General features: G+C 32.8%; 4 protein-coding genes across 6 annotated transcripts in view; 1 reads left to right on the forward strand and 3 right to left on the reverse strand.

Moving 5' to 3' along the window:
- LOC105837391 (WD repeat-containing protein 47) overlaps positions 1–19,319 on the forward strand; it is a 78,339-nt gene that overhangs the window by 3,922 nt on the left and 55,098 nt on the right. Inside the window, exon 1 of one of the 3 annotated variants that reach the window (XM_012682146.2) lies at positions 1,827–2,142. The exons of 1 other annotated variant lie outside the window; for it this stretch is intronic. In XM_012682146.2, the coding sequence (XP_012537600.1) occupies positions 2,078–2,142 (65 nt within the window). In that variant the 5' untranslated portion in view covers positions 1,827–2,077. Of the gene's footprint in view, positions 1–1,826; positions 2,143–3,436; positions 7,132–19,319 lie in introns of those variants that run through there. One more of the 3 variants, XM_012682147.3, reaches the window with a different exon arrangement.
- Positions 7,678–10,181, reverse strand: LOC114253989. Its single transcript, XM_036285667.1, has 5 exons — positions 9,465–10,181; positions 9,021–9,131; positions 8,559–8,718; positions 8,179–8,408; positions 7,678–7,907 (listed from the first exon to the last, which is right to left on the reverse strand). The coding sequence occupies exons 1-5, from the start codon at positions 9,483–9,485 to the stop codon at positions 7,743–7,745; spliced, it is 687 nt and encodes a 228-aa protein (XP_036141560.1). The 5' UTR covers positions 9,486–10,181; the 3' UTR covers positions 7,678–7,742.
- LOC114253990 lies at positions 11,040–14,006 on the reverse strand. The gene is made up of 4 exons (XM_036285666.1): positions 13,069–14,006; positions 12,675–12,779; positions 11,985–12,156; positions 11,040–11,797 (listed from the first exon to the last, which is right to left on the reverse strand). Exons 1-4 carry the CDS (start codon positions 13,132–13,134, stop codon positions 11,349–11,351), a joined length of 792 nt encoding a protein of 263 aa, XP_036141559.1. The 5' UTR covers positions 13,135–14,006; the 3' UTR covers positions 11,040–11,348.
- Positions 15,906–19,185, reverse strand: LOC105837393. Its single transcript, XM_028189360.2, has 5 exons — positions 18,031–19,185; positions 17,574–17,681; positions 17,104–17,272; positions 16,427–16,926; positions 15,906–16,095 (listed from the first exon to the last, which is right to left on the reverse strand). Exons 1-4 carry the CDS (start codon positions 18,049–18,051, stop codon positions 16,436–16,438), a joined length of 789 nt encoding a protein of 262 aa, XP_028045161.1. The 5' UTR covers positions 18,052–19,185; the 3' UTR covers positions 15,906–16,095; positions 16,427–16,435.

Raw genomic sequence — 19,319 nt, forward strand, 5'->3', positions numbered from 1 at the left:
AAGCGTGCTCTCATTGGCGCGATTAACGGCATTATAATCATTTTCGGAGTAATCATGGGTCGGTCAGGATTTTTTTTTTGTTATCTTCTATTTTTCGGACAGTTAAATGATTCATCGTAGCGTATTTCTCTTTCTTAAGCGAGCAAGAACAAAGAGAGGCTTCTGACTCTTTCAGCAGCAATTGCTAACCGGTTTCTAACAGAGGAGTCCTTCTTCGCCTAATTGCTTCTTGCTGTATAAAACGAAGTACCCTTCGAGTGTTCTTCTTATTTATAACTTTCCTTGTCGGCAGCACACTAGTTTATTGATCCTTCTCTTCCATCTGGAGATTTTAGGCTGAGCACAACAACTTAATTTATCTATCATATCTTATATATTAATTTAACACTGAAAATTAATGTGTAAGATATGTGTTTTGTGTGAGTCACTTTAAAAGATAAAATATTGACGTATGAAATATTATTACATCCATACCAGTCTAAATAATTTTAAATTTGAACATGATAAAAATTGTTACAAAGCAATCCCAATAAGTGAATTCCGACATTTTCAGTTATTGAATTTTAAAATAATAAAAATAATATAAATTTTTGTTATTTATCTTGAATCCCGTTCGAGAAAATCAAACGAGATTCCATTCTGTAAAGAACAAGTCGAGAACGAGTTAACACCGAGCGATTTACTCTCTCTTTATATTAGTAGTTAAAAATAAAGATCCCTTGTTTTTCTCGATATCGATTTTGGCCACATAATAGCCGAGCTATATTCAAATCGACGAGTTCCCGTCGTGCCATAACCGTACCACACGAGAGGCGACGACACATTTCGCAACTCATAGATCGTCATCGTCAGGATCAAAAGGCTGTGGGAGAGCCCGGGTGGCACTTTGGAGTTTTGCGTCGTACGTTACGGAGAAACTCGTCGCGCGCACTCGTTCGGATATCGCGCGTCCATTACCGCGTGCACGCGACGATGATCCGCCGGATGACTGGGAACAACAAGGCAGGCTCGTTTACGCGTGCATATACGGGTGCGTGAGAGCCCGGGTATAAGGTGAATGCGCCTCTTCGGAACCGGCGGCGGCTCCGTGCACCGTCGGAGAGTCGGACCTTCCTTCCTCTCCTCCTTGACACTGCGAACGGTGCATCGGCTGGCTTCCCGCGATCTCGCGCGTGCACTTGCAGTCCGCCGCTCGCCGAAACCGTAACCGACGACGACGACGACGACGCTCTCCTCATTATGGGACCGTAAATCTCAAAAAAAAAAAAAAAAAATCAGCGGGATACTGCATCACGATATACCTTAAAACGTCGAATAAAAGTGAAACGCGGTGTGCCAGATTCACCGAATTGAGATCGTTTCGTGCGACTGTTGGGAACTTTGTCGGAAACTTAATTTAAGTTAGTGCAGCGGAGTAGTTTTTCGTGAGATCCTCGATCTTTATCTCCAACAAGACTGTTAATTACCGCAAAACTCACCGCAAAACGCGGTGAGAGTCGTGCGATCTGAATTTAAAAAAAAAAAAAAGAGAAAAACTATTCGCGTGCCGACCAGCCGACCTACGTGACTCGCTTGCCGGATCGGTCGTCGTATTTATGTGCCTCGTTCACTTCATCGCCATTCGCCGATTGTCCGTGACGCGTGCCCGCGACTGCATCGTGCGTCTCTCGTCGCGTTCTCGGTCTTCCGAGAAATCAATCGGGCCATCTTAGATATCGCAGCTGATCCGAGGGTCGTCGGCTCGGCGAAGTATCGATAGATTCCCGGCGGAGTCGGGCGCCCTCGGGGTGACTCACGGGATGTGATTTGCATAATCGGCCGCATCAGCGTGCCGTATCGGCGATTTTAAATCGGCGATTTAGATCCTCCCGGCGAGTGTGGAGCAGCAAGCGCGCGACTCTCCCGGCGAAAATGTGACGAGAATTCTTTTTACGACCGGGGGAGAGAAACAGGTGTTCGTCCGCCGATCTCTGCCGAATGTGCCGCGCGCAGTGAATCGTAACCGTAAACCGTGCGGCGGTTGTTGAAAACGTGTTGAAATTTTTTCATCCGTGAGATATGGGATACACGCTCCATCATGGTCGTCGTAATGCCATCGGCGATCGCTGTAATTGAGGATTTCTCGAAGGATACACTAGGAAGGTATGAGAGAAGCGCGCGCGCTGTATAATCGCGCCATTACGCCGATCTCGTTCCCGAACGATTACGGCGTTCGGTAATTAACCACGGTATTTACGACCGACGTTAGCACACGCTACTATAACTACGTGTCCATCGCGTATAAAATTATCACGTGCTATCGCGCCATTATCGTTATTCGTCATATTCGAGGAAGCCATATCCTGAAACTAATCGTTTCGATAATTCGTGACCTCTCTCTCTCTCTCTCTCTCTCTCTCTCTCTCTCTCTCTCTCTCTCTCTCTCTCTCTCTCTCTCTCTCTCTCTCTCTCTCTCTCTCTCTCTCTCTCTCTCTCTCTCTCTCCCCCCGGGTTATTCCGTCATGTAAATCCGTCGTCGGACAACGGTAGTAAATTTGGGGCCGTTACGCGTTTAAGTTCCGCGACGTGCGCATTGACCGAACGTAAATTGCTCCAAATGGCTTCGGGTCAGGTCCCGTATGATTCCCATGATAAAAGAGCGATCTCATTTTTTTTCAAGCGGTCGCAAGATCATTTTTCTCCTCTCGCGTCCGTCAGTCGACGATCCATCACGGCGGACGAAATACGATCGAGCAATCGGTTCCGATTCATCGCGCGCTCTGAGGACTCTTTTCCTACGTCGTAAGAAACAATCGCGAGAAGTGGGAATACTTGCGAAGGGGGGAGGGTGGGGATTTGTACGACGGAAAAGCCGTCGGATTTTTTTTTTGGGTCAGTGAAATTCCGCCGGATCGTTTCTCCTCTTGGAGAAATGAACGCCCCACGCGACGACCGACGCGTCGCCGTCGCCGTTTACGCCGAAACGCGCACATGCCGGCGGATCGGAAAGTACGTTTAGTTCCGATCGTGACGATGCATCATGCGGCCGGACATCGGCACGAACTTGACCTCGATCGCCCGGTGAATTCTTCCTGGTACTCGCTGTGAAAGATGTACCGATAATTGCGGAAGCTCGGGAGAAATTGATAACGAGATAATCACACGACGAGGTAACCGACGCGGATGTACGGGAACGGAATAATTTTTTTTTTTTTAACGATAAACATGCATCAAAAATCTATTTTTCCTCGAATTTGACGTACAATATTTGACGACAAATATTGAATAATTAAGCCATAAAAAAAGTCTTATTTTATTTTACATTTTAATGTTGAAATGCATAGAAGTATTAATAGTTTTATATCATATATACAAGAAGCTTTAGTAAGAATTTTGTAGAAAATGTACTCTCTAAATTGCTATCAGTGTATTTTTACTGATTTGCCGTCGTATACTTATAACTGTGATAATTAGAGAGTATCCACTAATTTTTAGTGATTTTTACTTCAGAATTAGTGTACAATCACTGAAAACTCAGTGTGTTTATTTCACTGATTGACAAGTTATAAGTATACCACTGAAATCAGTGTATACTATTTTCACTGATTTCAGTGATTATTCATTGATTGCAATTTAAAGAGTAGTCTCTATTATCTCAAAGAGATACAGCGATGAAAGGTATTTGATATCATTTTGCATAACGTTATCTAATTATCATAAATATAGCTCGTGTGTATCAATTTTTCTGTGGCGTTAGTTAATGGTGGAGAAATGAGGAAACATATGGATTACTCAACCAGTCGACTCACTTCGACCTCTATAATAAATTCAAGAAGACTTGCAATGATGATTCACTGACAAACAGGTCTACGGTTGTATTTATCATGCCGCTTCGCTAACATTTGTGTTGATCGCAGATTCGTATCGTGTCATCGTCGCAAAACGTTATAAATTACGTCAGACATAAATAATATCTGAATCATCTTTCAAGAGAAACGGACTTAATTTTATGCGAGTGTCAATAGGATTCTTGAGATGACTTGCTTCTTCAAGAGTTTCAAGACAGATTGTAATGAGTTGGTGGTAATCAAGTTACACGAGTTGCGACATTGATAAATGAGTTTTTAAATGGCTGCAAGAACTTTGGTAAATGTCATGAATCGATTCGCGCTAAAATAACCCGTATCTTATAGAATACCTTGAACTTGTTCCGTCTAAATCTTTTTACATATAAAGCACTCTTTCCTTCGGTTAAAATTAACCAGCGTTTAATACACGAATTAAATACATTTCTAATTAGAATCGAAATATTATTTAATTAAGGTCAAATCTTCATTTTTTTAAACCTTTGTTATACACATTTAGGAAAAAGGATTATTTTAGATTAACTTCTCTCTCTCTTTCTAAATATTTTGAACATACGCACACACATGGTTGTTTGGAATTACATATTATACTTTTTTATTTAAAATAAGAAGCACACGAATTTCACGCTACTCGCAAATTTTTATTAAATAGAATATTGATATTTGTTTGTAATAAATTAGTGTGGGTGTTAGACGCAAGAGTTATTCATACATTTTTCATCATCTTACATCGGGAATTACGACAGTTGAGACACTGCTAAGAAACCTTAGTATTTTGCGCTTTCGCAATGTGCGGTGAGAAGGATAGCACGACAAAACTGAAAATTGGTATTTTAACCAAGAGTCACACTGAATTACGTGAAGTTAATCGCATTCTTCACGGTCGCTCTTCCGTCCAAGGACCGTCAGTGGTACAATTTCGCACACAAGCACATAAAATGCACGGCTTTAATTTATTGTACGCGTACACGCGAGCACGGTTTAATGTCGGGACGGCGAGGAAGATGAAGAAAAGAATCGTCCGACTCGAAGTGGGCGCACGCTCAATTAAGGCGCGACCACACGTGGGGAACAGCCTTGCCGCGTGAGCCCCTCCAGGCCAACGGCGACGGAAAGGGGGATTAGTGCACGCTCAATTAAGGGGAGCACGTAGCCCGGAACGGACATTGCTCCAGAACACGTCGCGCTGCACCGACTTCGTCAAGTCCACTCTTACATACTTCGCTTAATAGTCTTCAAAGGCAAAAGCTGCGTTTAGGAACGTTTAATTCGGCACTTAACGTCGACGGCAATTTACTTTTTGCGCAATCGATGTCGCGTTATTGTGAAAATATTGCAATTTGATATTCATCTTTTAAGATCAGTCCTTAATTTTGACGGAAAAGATTATCTCGAAACAACATCCGTAAGTGTAAATTTATATGTACAGTTGAAGATTACTTGTCTATCCTTACGAGACTAGAAAGAAATTTTTTGAATTTTTTACAATTCTTTATATTTACATTATATAATTAAAATATAGAAGAGTATAAAATTATAGATAAAATTGTACGCGTGCGACAAAAACGTTATAAATTATGTAATAGAATATTACTTATTATATTAGATTTTCTAACACGTGTGCAAAACCTGTGCAATCTTTAATTAGTCCTTCCGATATTTCAAAAATCATTTCGAAACGGTACATGCCGGTACAAGTAATTTTCTGCATAAATTATCCCTCTCGGAACAAACGCAACGAACGTACTATTTAATTAACTTTACACCGCGAGTAGCAGAATTAATTTACCGATAATTGCAGTCGTAGGCACTGTGCAATCCCTTTTTTTTCCCCCCGTAAGATCGCATGATTCGTTCGCGGGGTTCTGTCGGATCTCGCGAATTTCCCGTTATTCGCTCCATTCATTTCTTGACGCGGTTCAGCAAAAAGTGTTTACGTGTGAATACCGGCTCTCGCCAATGAAATATTCGCGGCTATGGAGATGTGTTTCTTCGATGCGGAAGTCGATCTGGCTCCGAGTATTCCGGAGAAGGTGGCCGCGTAGGTGAAGGTTATGCAAGAAAGGTTACAGGGGACTGGTACTTCTACGGTTTTACATAGATGTCGAAGCCGCAAGGCTCTCGAAGCTTACTCATTAAAATTCTTCACGTTAATGCAATGCCGGATATTCGCAAACTTCTTGCTACGGCCAGTTCCTCTTAAGACGTAATTGCATTTAATTGGGCGCTTGATTAAGACGGACATCGCGAAGAAGCGATTCGCGTATCATATTTTTCTTCAATCTCCAAGTCGATTTAATTGCAATCTGGACGGGGGGGGTAAATCGAACAGAGAGATAAACCGAAGTATAAATTTCAATATTGAAAGAAAGATTTTCAATAACGTCAATTAAATGTGCTGAGAGATGGGAATTTTCCATTAATGTCTTGACCTAACACGCGATTTATTCCCGGACAAAAATTTGGTATGCCTTGCATCGGATCAAGTCCAAATACAGGTCTTGGCGTGGGGTATACCGGATTTGACATACCAAACCGGTAATTTTATACACACGCGCGCGCGCGCGCGCATCATATCGAATCATCGTAGAGGCAAGAATATATTTTTCGTAGCAGCAATGCACATGTACATATATTTTTTCACTGTTCTTTCTCGTTTTTTCATCGGAATTACATGAAAGAACAATACTGTGTTTTTAGAAATAATGCTACTAGAAGAATTTTAGTACAAGAAAACTTTGAAAATTTGTGCACATGTGTTATCGATGTAGTTGTTTGTAGAGATATATTAATGTTCTATTGCTACATCAATATTCCGCGCGCAAATAGGCAAATTTGGCCGATAAAACTGACGTCATCGGCATCCCCTTAAATATAAAATTTGCATGCATCGTGTACTCCGTTATTAAATTGTGATTTACTTGCGCAATTAAATATTTCAACAAGAAAAATGTCGGGGGTATCGATTTTCTCGCAGGGCGGGCTTTTACATGTGCGACGTGATCTCGATGCGCCTTGCGCTTATTCTCACGACCGTAATCGCAAGGGTGTTACTTCCGGCCGATACGTCGGCGCCGTAGCGGCGGCACCGACGTCCGGCGACACCGAGTCGGTACGTCACTCGCGTAACGTCACTCGTATGTGCATCCACGGCCACGTGCTCCGTCGTTCTTGCATCCCGTTCTAAATGTTCACGTCGCTCGTGTAATGTGTACATTGCCGAGGAATTCTTGAGTCTTCTCACGTGAATGTTGGCTACGACGTACAAACGCGCGGCCCAAAAGACGTAAATATGTTAATTGCTTGATAATTATGCACACTTCTTCCTTCCACATTGTCTTCTGATTTTATTTAAAATTTAAATAATTCTTTTTCGAGTCAAACGATTTATTTACAATTATATATACACACAGGACCTTCCAGTCTGACTAGGTAGAATATATTATCCTCCTTAAAAACTGGAATAAAATTAAGGAAATTTTATGTAAATTGTTCTCCAAGATTACTCGATGCGTCAGAAATTTGTTCCCTAAATTATTTACTTATTTAATAATTTGGATTATTTAAAGAGATATTATTTTATTACAGAACATTATTGTTTTAATATAAAAATTAAATTAAAGATGAAGTAAAATACAAAAAAAGAATAAATGTGTCTTTTACGTATTACGTATTAATTTTTACAAAATTTCAACCTAACGCTGATGACATTTAATTATTAGACTCTAATGTAATTTAGTGGAGCAATACAAAGTACACTCTGCTCGTACTATTTTACAAATCTAATCACTCAAAAAAATGATCTTGCAAATTACCACCATTACCAGAATACTTCATTATAATAACAAACAGTTTTATTTAGTCCAAGTAAATTTTGTTGAACCAAAAGATGTCTTGTTAATTCAATTGGCTGTTTCTTCCAAAAAATGGCATTTCACGAAATGTATAGTACAACAGAGGTACTCGCACTTCCTCAAAAGTTGGAACAAAGTTTTTTCGGGAAGGAACAACATTTTGGATCTTATCTTGTTTACGGTCAGTCAGGTTTATATTTAAAATTTCCTGTAACAAACGTAAAATGTTTTATTAATTAATTATTTGCAAAAATCTTTCTTTCTTTCTAAGAACATTATATAAAATACTCTGTATCATAAATCGAACATTATCTTACGCAGAATATCATTTATTCATTATGAAATATTTATAATACTTAAAAAATATTCCATTTTTGATATTAAAGTTACTGTACATTTTATCATATTTAAATTGAGATTTAATTGGAAAATTTTTGTGTAAAGATCTATCGTTTTAGTGTTTGTGCATTAGGTATTACCTTTTGCTGTTTGCTACGATAACCATTTGATGCTGGTTCCATTGAAAATTTTGTTAATTCTGTTTGTTTGGGAAGAAATCTCAAAATCACTTGTGGCCTTTCATTTAGGTTGTTGCAGTAATAGTGCGGAAGATATGTATGTATGGGATATATGTATGTATTCGAAAAAGGGGTGATTGCAGGCTCTGTTATATCATCATTCTTTATTTGACGATTCTTCACACGCTTATCTATATATGAGAGAAGAACGAATTTATATATTTACGTTTGTTTTACTTTTATATCTAATATTATTATATTATTTTTAAGATAAGCGTAAGGTAGATTTAAATTATCCCACGAAGACATCGAACTTTATTTTTATTTTTTAAAATATTTACCGTTAGTGTTGATAAGCTCGTATGAGTCGATTGTAGAATGTTTGATGTCAGTTGAGGGCAACTTCGCGGTCACATCATTGCCATGTGTAACGAAAGCAGATGTACTGAATTCGGAGTTCGTAAGATCGGATCTACGCGTTCTTTTGTTGTGATGTATTATCTGAAAAAACATCACACTTAAAAATATCTTGATAAATTGGAGTCAATTTTCGTGTACAAGAATAAGATAAATATCAACTTATTAATTAAGGCAATAATGTTAGTACATATGTATTCATTGCGTACAGTAAATTGATATTTGATGTCCCGTATATTTAAAATATTATACATATAATATAAAGTGTAAAATTAAGTCAAATTTAAAAGGATGATAAAATAATAATAAAATTTTACGAAACTGAATTAATGAGACAAAGATTACTTTATCATAATTGTTGAAATAATAGCGTGATAACAGTGTACCTTGTATTGCGGAAGAGTAGAATAATGTAGATCGCTGCCAAATTGTTGTACGTAGCCGGATTGAATGTCGGCAAGTATGATACTTATCAACGAAATTATTATCACTAAGTACTAAAATAAAATTAAAGAAATTTTATGCAGATTTTTCCCGAACAGATGATTTGATATGACAAAAATTTGTTTTCTAAATTACTTTTATTTAAATTTAAAATTAAAGAGATATTTAACACTTTTATGGATTTATTGTATAACATTTTTTTAATATAAAAATTGGATTAAAAAAGAAGTAAAATATAAAAGAAGAAAAAATGTATTTTATTACTTATTAATTTTTACCAAATTTCTGCCTAAAAAATGATAATTATTGAAGAATTATAATACTAGAAGTTAAAAGCATAAAAATGTTAAGTAAATGTAAACAGTATATCAGAAAAGTTTACTCACTAATCCTCGATATGGAAGCATGGTCTCTTGTTGCTCTTGCTACAGTTTGCCTGAGATTAACCTGACTTTTTTTGTCTGTCAAGTGTAAATAACTCGCAGAATCGTTGACATTACGAATTTTTTGTATTCCGAAATTTGAGTAGCTTTCAATTTGAGGCCGTTGTGAAATTATCAAAGAAAAAAGATACGGTGTCATCAAATGTTTTTATAAAAGCAAAACTTTTATATATTCAAAAATGTTAATGGTACAAATTTGCTGCATATGCTAAAATTTGATATATTACTTTAACAAAAGCGATTGTATATCGGTATATATTTATCATCCTTTACTAGTAAATAAAAAAAATTCGATACATATGTATATTGTGAATCATAGTGAATATTAAGTTTGGTATATTAGTACATTGAACCTATGTTGGTGATAAGCAACTAGTATAGTGAGAAGCTTTACGCTTTTTCATCAACCATAAGCAAGATTTCTAAGACAGAATTTTCTTCGTATCGCAAAGAAGTCATTAGCTATCCTGTAATGGAGGTATTCAGCAGGTCAGCTTTGACCCCGTAAGCTAAGACCGGTACCGGTATTTGACACTTGGTTTACCTACGGAGATAGGTCATGCGACATTTTTCGTTTTTTATCTTCCAGCAATGTATATTCTTCAACATATTCGTATTCAACTTCCATCAGATTGCGTGTTCTGGATTTTTTTTTGAGCAACTATTTGCATTAATATAGTGATACATATATCTTTTGCTCATTTTGAAAAATAAAAGAATTTTTTTAAATAATTTAAAATACGTTAAATTTATTGCAGAAATTTTTGAGATATGCTAATATTGCATATATGTATGTTTTGCTAATATAGTGCACAAAAATAGGAAAATAATATATTAATTGGGTTATTTTATAATAAAAATAATATATCTATGGGCTTGATTGTCACAGATATGTAAATTTTGATCTTTATTTTAAATTTAATTTTTTAATAATTTTTATAATTTATATTATTCCCTAGCACTAAGAGCTAGTTTGAAATTTCTTTTTTATTTAAAAAATTTTTTAGGAGTCGACGATTTATAACAAACCATAAGTTTTTTATATTAATTCTGACCAATAATACAATATTTTAATGTTAATACAAAATATGATAGAATTCATGTAACAGCTTACTCATAAATGTTACTTATAAATATTGATTTATTAGATTGTGAAATTATATACTTTATTTCCGTTTCCAATGATTGCAAAGTTTATTTAACCGAAAAAATCGACATGTATGGAAAAACAAAGTGTTCGGTGAAGTGAGATTTATTCTCTTCTCATTTACATGCTCGATTAATTCTGTCTTGCAGAAAAATGCACCGTTATACTCAAAGGTCGTGATATAAACTAATAAATAATCCTTGTCGCTTGCGCATGTAACATCATAAACGGAATATTTGAATGTCGGTAAATTGAATTACGCGATGGAAGTCGCAGCAATTAAAGAGTCAAGGAGGTGTCAAAGTTGAAGTTGGGTTGTGAGGTCGGCAAAATTCAATTAACAACGAATTCGAGTTGATCGAACTTTGGAGTTTTCTTTGAAATTCACTCGGTACTTTTTATTTTTTTTTCATTTCTGTAAATAGAGGAGTTTGAAATTATATGTCTTTAATAACATAATAATACCAGCTATCGTATGCAAGAGATCTCAACACGCTTCGATTACAATTTTGAATATATTAATCTTGTACACTATAAATTTCTTTCGGCTTATTATTTTTATTTTATGAAACAACTTTATATCTTTGAAAAAATATTTTCATATAATTCATAATTCACGAGTTTTCCAATCATGAAGAATAACTTGATACTCGAGTAGTTCGTTAGTCTGTATGTTAATTTTACACATAGGTAATGTAAGGTTGTCGATCTACAAATTTAGTTATCGATTCATTATCTTCCATCTCATCTCTAAACAGATTGAAGAATTTAAAAGCATTTGGTCCGTGATATACATATTTTTGCGGTGCTGATGAAGTCGGCCAAACCCATGCTTCACGGTATTTGTCACGATAATCGTCATTCCATGCTGTTTCCATAGGAGGATCAAATCTTATAGAAGGCTTGTTGGGAGAGAGATTGAAATAATCCGTATAAATATTACAATTTGGTTCTTTTCTCTGAGATGCTGTTGTCGCTTCTGTTCGTTTGGCGTTCAAATAGTTTTGAAGCATTTGCATTTTGTCCGGATTGTAAGATGGATAACGTACGGGGAATAGTATATCTGACATTCCGTAACGTGGCATCGTCATATAGTCATCCTTAATTTCTCGATTCTCTACACGCTTATCTATAATTAAATATTAGTTCACATAAAAAGCGAATTTATACTGTAATAGTATCAATACATTGATTTATGTTCACGCTTTACTGTAACTTGTATATATGATTATGTGATTCGAAATAAGCGTAATACGTTGTTAGAAGATTATCTTATAAATACGTTGAACTTTATTTTTATTCTTTAGGATATTTACCATTAGTATTTATAGGCTCATGTTCTGGAAGTAATGAGTCGATTGTAAGATGTTTGGTGTCGGTTAACGGCGATTTCGCGATCACATCATTGCCATGTGCAACGATCGTAGATGTACTAGTTTCGGGGCTCGTGGAATCGGATCTACGCAATCTTCTATTTTGGTGTATTATCTGAGAAAATATAAGTATAAAAAAATCTTTGATAAATTTATAGAATTACTTTTTGTGTAAGAACATTATAAATATCTGTCTTTGTGTTATAATTAATAATTTTAAAAAGACTGGCAATAATTTGATAGGGTATATATTTATTGATAAGATAAAATGTTAATAGATATTGCATATACTTCAAATTAAATGTTATACATTTGAGCTCGGTCATTTTAATTTCTTAGTAAACTTACCTATGAAGGAAATGCGTGTGTTTATCTTTATTTTTTCTAAATAAATAAAGAGACACATATTTACCTAATAGGTAAGTTTACTAAGAAGTTAACATAACCGGCCCTTAAAGTAACAAATTAATTATACATATACATAATTAAAAAATTATTTTTGAAAGCAATGTGAAATTTAAAATAGTGATAAAATAATAATTAAATTTTTTTCTGAAATTGGATTAATGAAATACAGATTATTTTGTCCGATTAAATAATCGGACGTATGCAATAAGCGTGATGAGAATATACCTTATATTGCGGACGAGTAGAATAATGTGGATTTTTGCCGGATTGGTATTCATAATGTTGAACATTGGCAAGTACGATACTTGTCAATATTATCATCACTAAGAACTGGAATAATATTAAGAAATTTCCATGTATTATTCTCGAATGGATTACTCGATATGACAAATGTTTTATTTGTTATTTATTTCTTTTTTTATTTTTAAAATTTTAAAATCTAATTACAGAAGAAATAAAAACAAAAATAGAATAAATGTATTTTATTATGTATTACTTTTTTTCTACAAAATTTGGGCCTAATATTGGTATCTTAATTATTGAAAAATTTTAATACCAGAAATTAAGGGCATAGAAATGTTAGGTAAATGTAAAATATATATCAGAAAAGTTTACTCACTAATTCTTGATATAAAAACATCATGATCTCTTGTTGTTCTTGCTGCAGTTCACTCAAGACTGACATGACTTCTCGGTCTGAAAACCGTATGTAAAATTGCTGAATAAGAATTTCTCATATTCTGAAATTTAATCAGTTCTCAGATTCGAGGAATTGTAAAATTATCCGAGAAAAAAATATGGATGTCATCAAATACTTTTATAGAAGCAAATTGTTCATACACGCACTTCGAAAATGTCAATAGCGTAAATTTGCTATATTTAATATTTGTTAAATACATTCAAAAATAATTTTATAATTGTGTGTAATTAATTGGCGGTACATGAAGTGATAATATATTATGTGTGTATATATATTTTTTAACAGGCAATTTTTTGTTGATATAATTAATGCCAAATTATAGAACAGCGATACATTTTAATCAATGGATTGCCATTATTAATTGAGTCTATAAAATGTTAGTCGAAGATTATCATTTAATATCTGTTTCATGTTATGTTCGTCTTTCCTGAAGCTTGTTATTCAATTTTATTCGGGCAATAGGATGCTTCAGTCAATGAACAAATAAGAAATTCACGGTATGTATTGTGAATTATAGTGAATATCAAGTTTGCTGTATCAGTACGTTGAATACGCTGTATCAGTACTCTGGTAGTAAAAAGCGAATAATATGGAGAAGACTTTCTGCTTTTTCATCAACCACAAGCAAGATTTCTAAGACAGAATTTTCTTTGTATCGCAAAGAAACCTTAGCTATCCTGTAATGGAGGTATTCAGCAGGTCAGCTTTTGACCCCGTAAGCTAAGACCGGTACCGGTATTCGACACTTGATTTACTCACAGAGATAGGTCACGCGACAGTATTCTCCCTTTTTTACTTCAAGCAATGTAAATTCTCCTGCATATTTGCTTTTATCACTCCTAGTGCGAGTTTTGAATTTTTCTTCGAACAATTGTTTACATTACTATAATTATTAGTAACACAAGTTACATTTTTTCTCTCATTTTGAAAAATAAAAGAGTTCTTCGAAAAATTTAAAAGATGTTTAATTTATTATTGCAATCTCTGCGATTGCATCTTTTGCTAATATAGTTGGCAAAAAATAATAGATTAATGGCGTTGTATATTTTGTCAAAATATATGTGTGTGTGCGTGCGCCTATGTGTTAAAAAATAATCTATGAGTTTTATTATTAGAAATATAATAAATTTTAATCTTTATTTTAAATTTAATTTTTTCATAATTTATACCATTAATATTAAAACTATAATGTATTAAAACTTTACTTAGAAGTTACTTAAGAAATAGTATAAACGTAATTTATTATTTTTTATAATTCCAACTATTAATGTTTTAACGTATAATAGAATTGATGTAATCGCTCATAAATATTATTTACGCTAGTTATTAGAATAATATAAGATATAAATTATAGACTTTATCACACACTCCGTGCTTCTTATAGTTATGAAAGTTTATTTAACCGAAAAATAACGATATGGGAAAACAAAGTAATTTGTAAAAACGATACTCTTATTTCGTTTGCATGTTTGATTAATTATGTCATACAGAAAGCTGCGTCATTGAATTTGAAAGTCGTGGTATAAATTAATAAATTATCTTGCGCATATATAACATTGCGAAGGGAACGTCTGTAAGTTGGATTTACGAACGCGGGAAATGCGGTTGAAGTCGCGGCATAGAGTCAAGGAGATGTCAAAGTTGAAGATGGGGGAGGGTAGCAAAATGTACATAGCAATCATGAGCTGAAGTTCATTGAACTTGCGAGTTTCCTTTGTAATTCGGCACTTTTTACGTCTGAAGTTCTTTTTTACTTTTACGTATTGGAGTTTGAGATTATAGATTTTCTATAATAAAACCAGTTGTTGAAAACAAGAAACTTTGATTGCAAAATACAACAAAAAAAAATTAATAACACCAAAACTGGACTTATCATTTTCTATAGTTGTTTTGGACGTCAAATGCAAATCTGGTTTATAAATTATTCCATTACGTCACAATTTGGAAAATTTGTAGTTAAGGTTGCAGAAAAGACTATTTATATGTGTACTTTATCATATTATAACTATATACGATATGTGACAGAAAAAATTTATTGCAATAAAAATTAAGAATGTTATTAGAACTTTCAACCTTCAAAAAGAATATTTTGCATTAGTTATACTTACAAAGATAGTGGTTAAATATAAGACATGTATATTAAAAAATTCTTAAATATGATGTTTTGTTAAAACTAAAAATTACATGATTAGTTTTTGTCGATTTATTTTTTTAATTATGACAAAGTAAATTAAAATAATATTTTTTATAATTTTAATTGCAAATTTTTCTAAAGGATGTAACGAAGCAATTTAGATTCGTATTTACCATCCAAAAACCTATATAGAAATTAACTCGTCTTATTATATTCAAACAAATGTTATTTTTTGTTTTAAGAAATGAAAAATGGATGTCAAAATAAATCCTGCAAAGTACAAATACATTGAAAATCGTCTTCGTTTTAAAGTATCAATTATCAATTGCAAAAACTTCAATAAACTTTTAAACGTTTAATAACAATTTTACAGAATTAGAAGAATGTATACACATAAATAAAATACAACGAAATAAATAATATTTTATGTACTTCTGTAATCTGTTTACAATTTTTTTGAATATGTAATCTTTTACACTAGGATTCTCTCTCTCTCTCTCTCTTTCTCTCTCCCTCTCTCTTTCTCTTTTAGCTTTCTATTTCTAAAACAATTTTAAATTTCTAAAAATATTTCAATATAGTTTATAATTCAAGAATTTTTCAGTCATAAAAAATTACTTAATACTGGATAATTGCTCATTATTTTATCGATTTTGCATATGGGTTAAGTAAAGTTATGGATATTGTGTAAATGTATAATAATTATCGGCGAATCAAAATAGTTTCTGATAATATTTAAAGTAGTAAGGAATCAATTCGATCGTATCTTGTTTAGGGTTAGACATGCTCATCACGTTCATACTTGTGATTTTCTGTAACAGAAGTAAATATTTTATTAATTATTTAGATAAACTTTTGCCTTCTTTTTTATCATATGAAATATTTGGCATTATATAAACCGAATATTTTATACATAGTATTTACTTATAAAATATTTATAATAATTAAAAAATATTTTATTCTTAATATTAAAATTACAGTAAGTTTTATCAATTAAATTTAAATTGAGATTTAATTGAAAATTATTACCGTACGAAATCTCTATTATCTTAATCATGAAATCAATTAAATTTTTATGTATTAAATAAAAAAAAAAAATTTTTCTGAACATAAAACAAATTATATCAATGTTAACATCATTACCTGTAAAGCTTATTTTCGAAATCTTTGTATGTAGCCTTGTACGCCTTGTAGGCCTTGCATGCCTTGCATGCCTTGGTACTCTTGTTCTCCTTTAAAATAACTTGATATGTCTTCTATTAGATTGTAAATGCATCTATCATAGGTTCTATCTCGCAGGTAATATATTAAATTTTTTTGTAAATTCGGCCCAAATAATGCCCCTCGGTATTTGTTATGATAATTATCCGACGCAGTTTCCATCGGAGGATTTGATCTTATAGAAGGCTTGTTCGGAAGGTGATGTAAATTATCTTGAGTTCTATAACGTAGTTCATTTCCCTGAGACGCTCTTGTCATTAGTTCTGCACGTTCAGGGTAAAGATAGTATGAACTTTCTTGCACTTGTTGCATTTCGTCTGGGTTGTAGTACAGATAATTTACGGGAAATGACATACTCGAATATGGGTCGTATACAGGCATCATCATATCATTCCTGATTTGACGGTTCTCCAAACGCTTATCTGTAATTGTTAGTTTATTTAAAAAGCAAAAATTTATATTATGATATCAATATATTGATTTATGCCTTCGCGGTTTTCTGAAACTTGTATATACAATTATGCGATTCGAAATAAACATAGTATATTAGATGATTATCTTATGAATATGTCGACTTTTTCATTCTTTAGGATATCTACCATTAGTATCCATAGGTTCGTGTTCTGGAAGTAATGAGTCGATTGTAGGATGCTTGGTGTCGGTTAACGGCGACTTCTTGATCATGTCATGTGCAGGAATTGCAGATTCACTGAATTTGGGGCTTATAGGATCGGACCTACGCGATCTTCTATTCTGGTGGGGTATTATCTGAGAAAATATTATTTTTAAGAAATTTTTGATAATTTGTGAGATCAATTTCCGTGTGCAATAACACGACAAATCTGCGTGTGCGATATAATTAATAAGTTTGGCAATAATATAGTGGCGTACGTGTTTGTTGCACAAGGTAAATTGATATTAGATATTAAAGATACTTCAAATTAAATATTACACATTTGAAATGTCAAATTACATGAAATTTAAAATGATAATAAAATTTTACGAAATTAAATTACAATGACATAAAAATTATTCCATTAGATCAAATAACATTGCGACGAAAGTGTACCTTGTATTGTGGAAGAGTAGAATAACGTGAATTGCTATTGGATTGATGTTCATAATTAAGTTGAATGTCGGCAAGTGTGATACTTGTCAACGAGATTATCATTAAGAACTGGAATAAAATTAAGGAAATCCAGATTATTCTCAGACAGATGACTCGATACTTGCGACAGAATTTTTTTCTTGAATTATTTATTTATTTAACAGTTTGAAATTATTGAGAAAGACATTATACATATGAATTTACTGTATTACGAAAAATTTTTTTTTTTAATATAAGAACCTAATTAAAAAAGAAGTAAAACATAAAAAAAAATTAATGTATTTTATTATGTATTAATTTCTAAAAAGGCTTAATATTTATATCTTACTTGATTATTAAAAAAAATTCTAATACCAAAAGTTAAAAGCATAGAAATATTATATAAATGTAAAATATAATATATCAGAAATTTACTCACTAATTTTTGATATAAAAACATCGTGGTCTCTTGTTGCTCTTACTGTAGTTTGCCTGAGACTGACATGACTTCAGTTCGTAATATCATAAGATATGTCGTATACATAAAATCGCTGAACCCTACGAATTTTTTACATTCTGAAATGTGATCGGTTTTCACACTCGAGGGATTGTAAAATTATCCGAGAAAAATAATACAGATGTCATCAAATATTTTTATAGAAGCAAAATTGTTTACGTACGCGCATTTTGAAAAGGCTAATAATGGTACAAATTTGTTACATTTCCTGCATTAATTAAAAAAAGCAAGTATTTGTCGTACGTGTTTGCTATCTTTTACTTCAAGAGTCTTTTATCTTATTTTCTAGTTTTTCTAATTCCACTTAGAACAATCTTAATTTTTTAAATAATTTTTAATTTAATTTATAATCAAAGAATAAAAAAATATTAAATAATTTTGAAGGACAATTTTTTAACTATGTATTTGTTAATTGGCAATACATGAATTAATGATGCTATGATGTATATATTTTGACAGACAATTAGAATTCGTTAATTAACGCCAAATTATAACAAAGTTAATTTGCTATTACAAGCGTAACGGCTGATTCTTGTGGTCGTTAGTAGTACGGCTTATGTGGTAGAATGATTACCCAACAATTCGTAACAATTTGTAATTTTGAAGGTTTTTGTTTGAGATTAATATAAAATTTCTTTTATTTTGCGATAGCGTTTACGCAACAACATTGATGATTACTTTTTGAACACCTTGTGTGTGCCTTTTACATCTCGTTTCATAACTTTAAACACCTCAATGCTCCGTTAGCTTGACTCATTATTATACGATGAGTTTACGACCTGTTACAACTGGCAGCCATCAATTACACATTTACGTATCCATTTGAAGAATATAACAACGTATTTCAACCAATGAATTTCGCGATTATCACCAATTGATTTCGTAAAACGTTAGCCAAATGTTATCATTTAATATTTATTTGATATATTATGTTTTACATTAAAAAAATAAAGTATAATAATAGTTTAATTAATAAATTAAAAACATGCAAAAAATCATTAAATAACCAATGATCTAATTAATGACCATATTAATAAATATAAAAAAAACGATATTAAAAATATTTTAAATAAAAAATAGCTTTATAAAAGTAACAATTTAAAAGTAATAAATTAATTTTTTTAAATACTTTTTTAAAAATATTTGTTTTAAATAAGAATGAAAAAGAGAGAAAAAGGCTAGTATTTATCTATGTACGTGAATATCAAAAT

This window comes from Monomorium pharaonis, chromosome 4, assembly GCF_013373865.1.
Source record: "Monomorium pharaonis isolate MP-MQ-018 chromosome 4, ASM1337386v2, whole genome shotgun sequence".
Classification (NCBI taxonomy): Eukaryota; Metazoa; Arthropoda; class Insecta; order Hymenoptera; family Formicidae; genus Monomorium; species Monomorium pharaonis.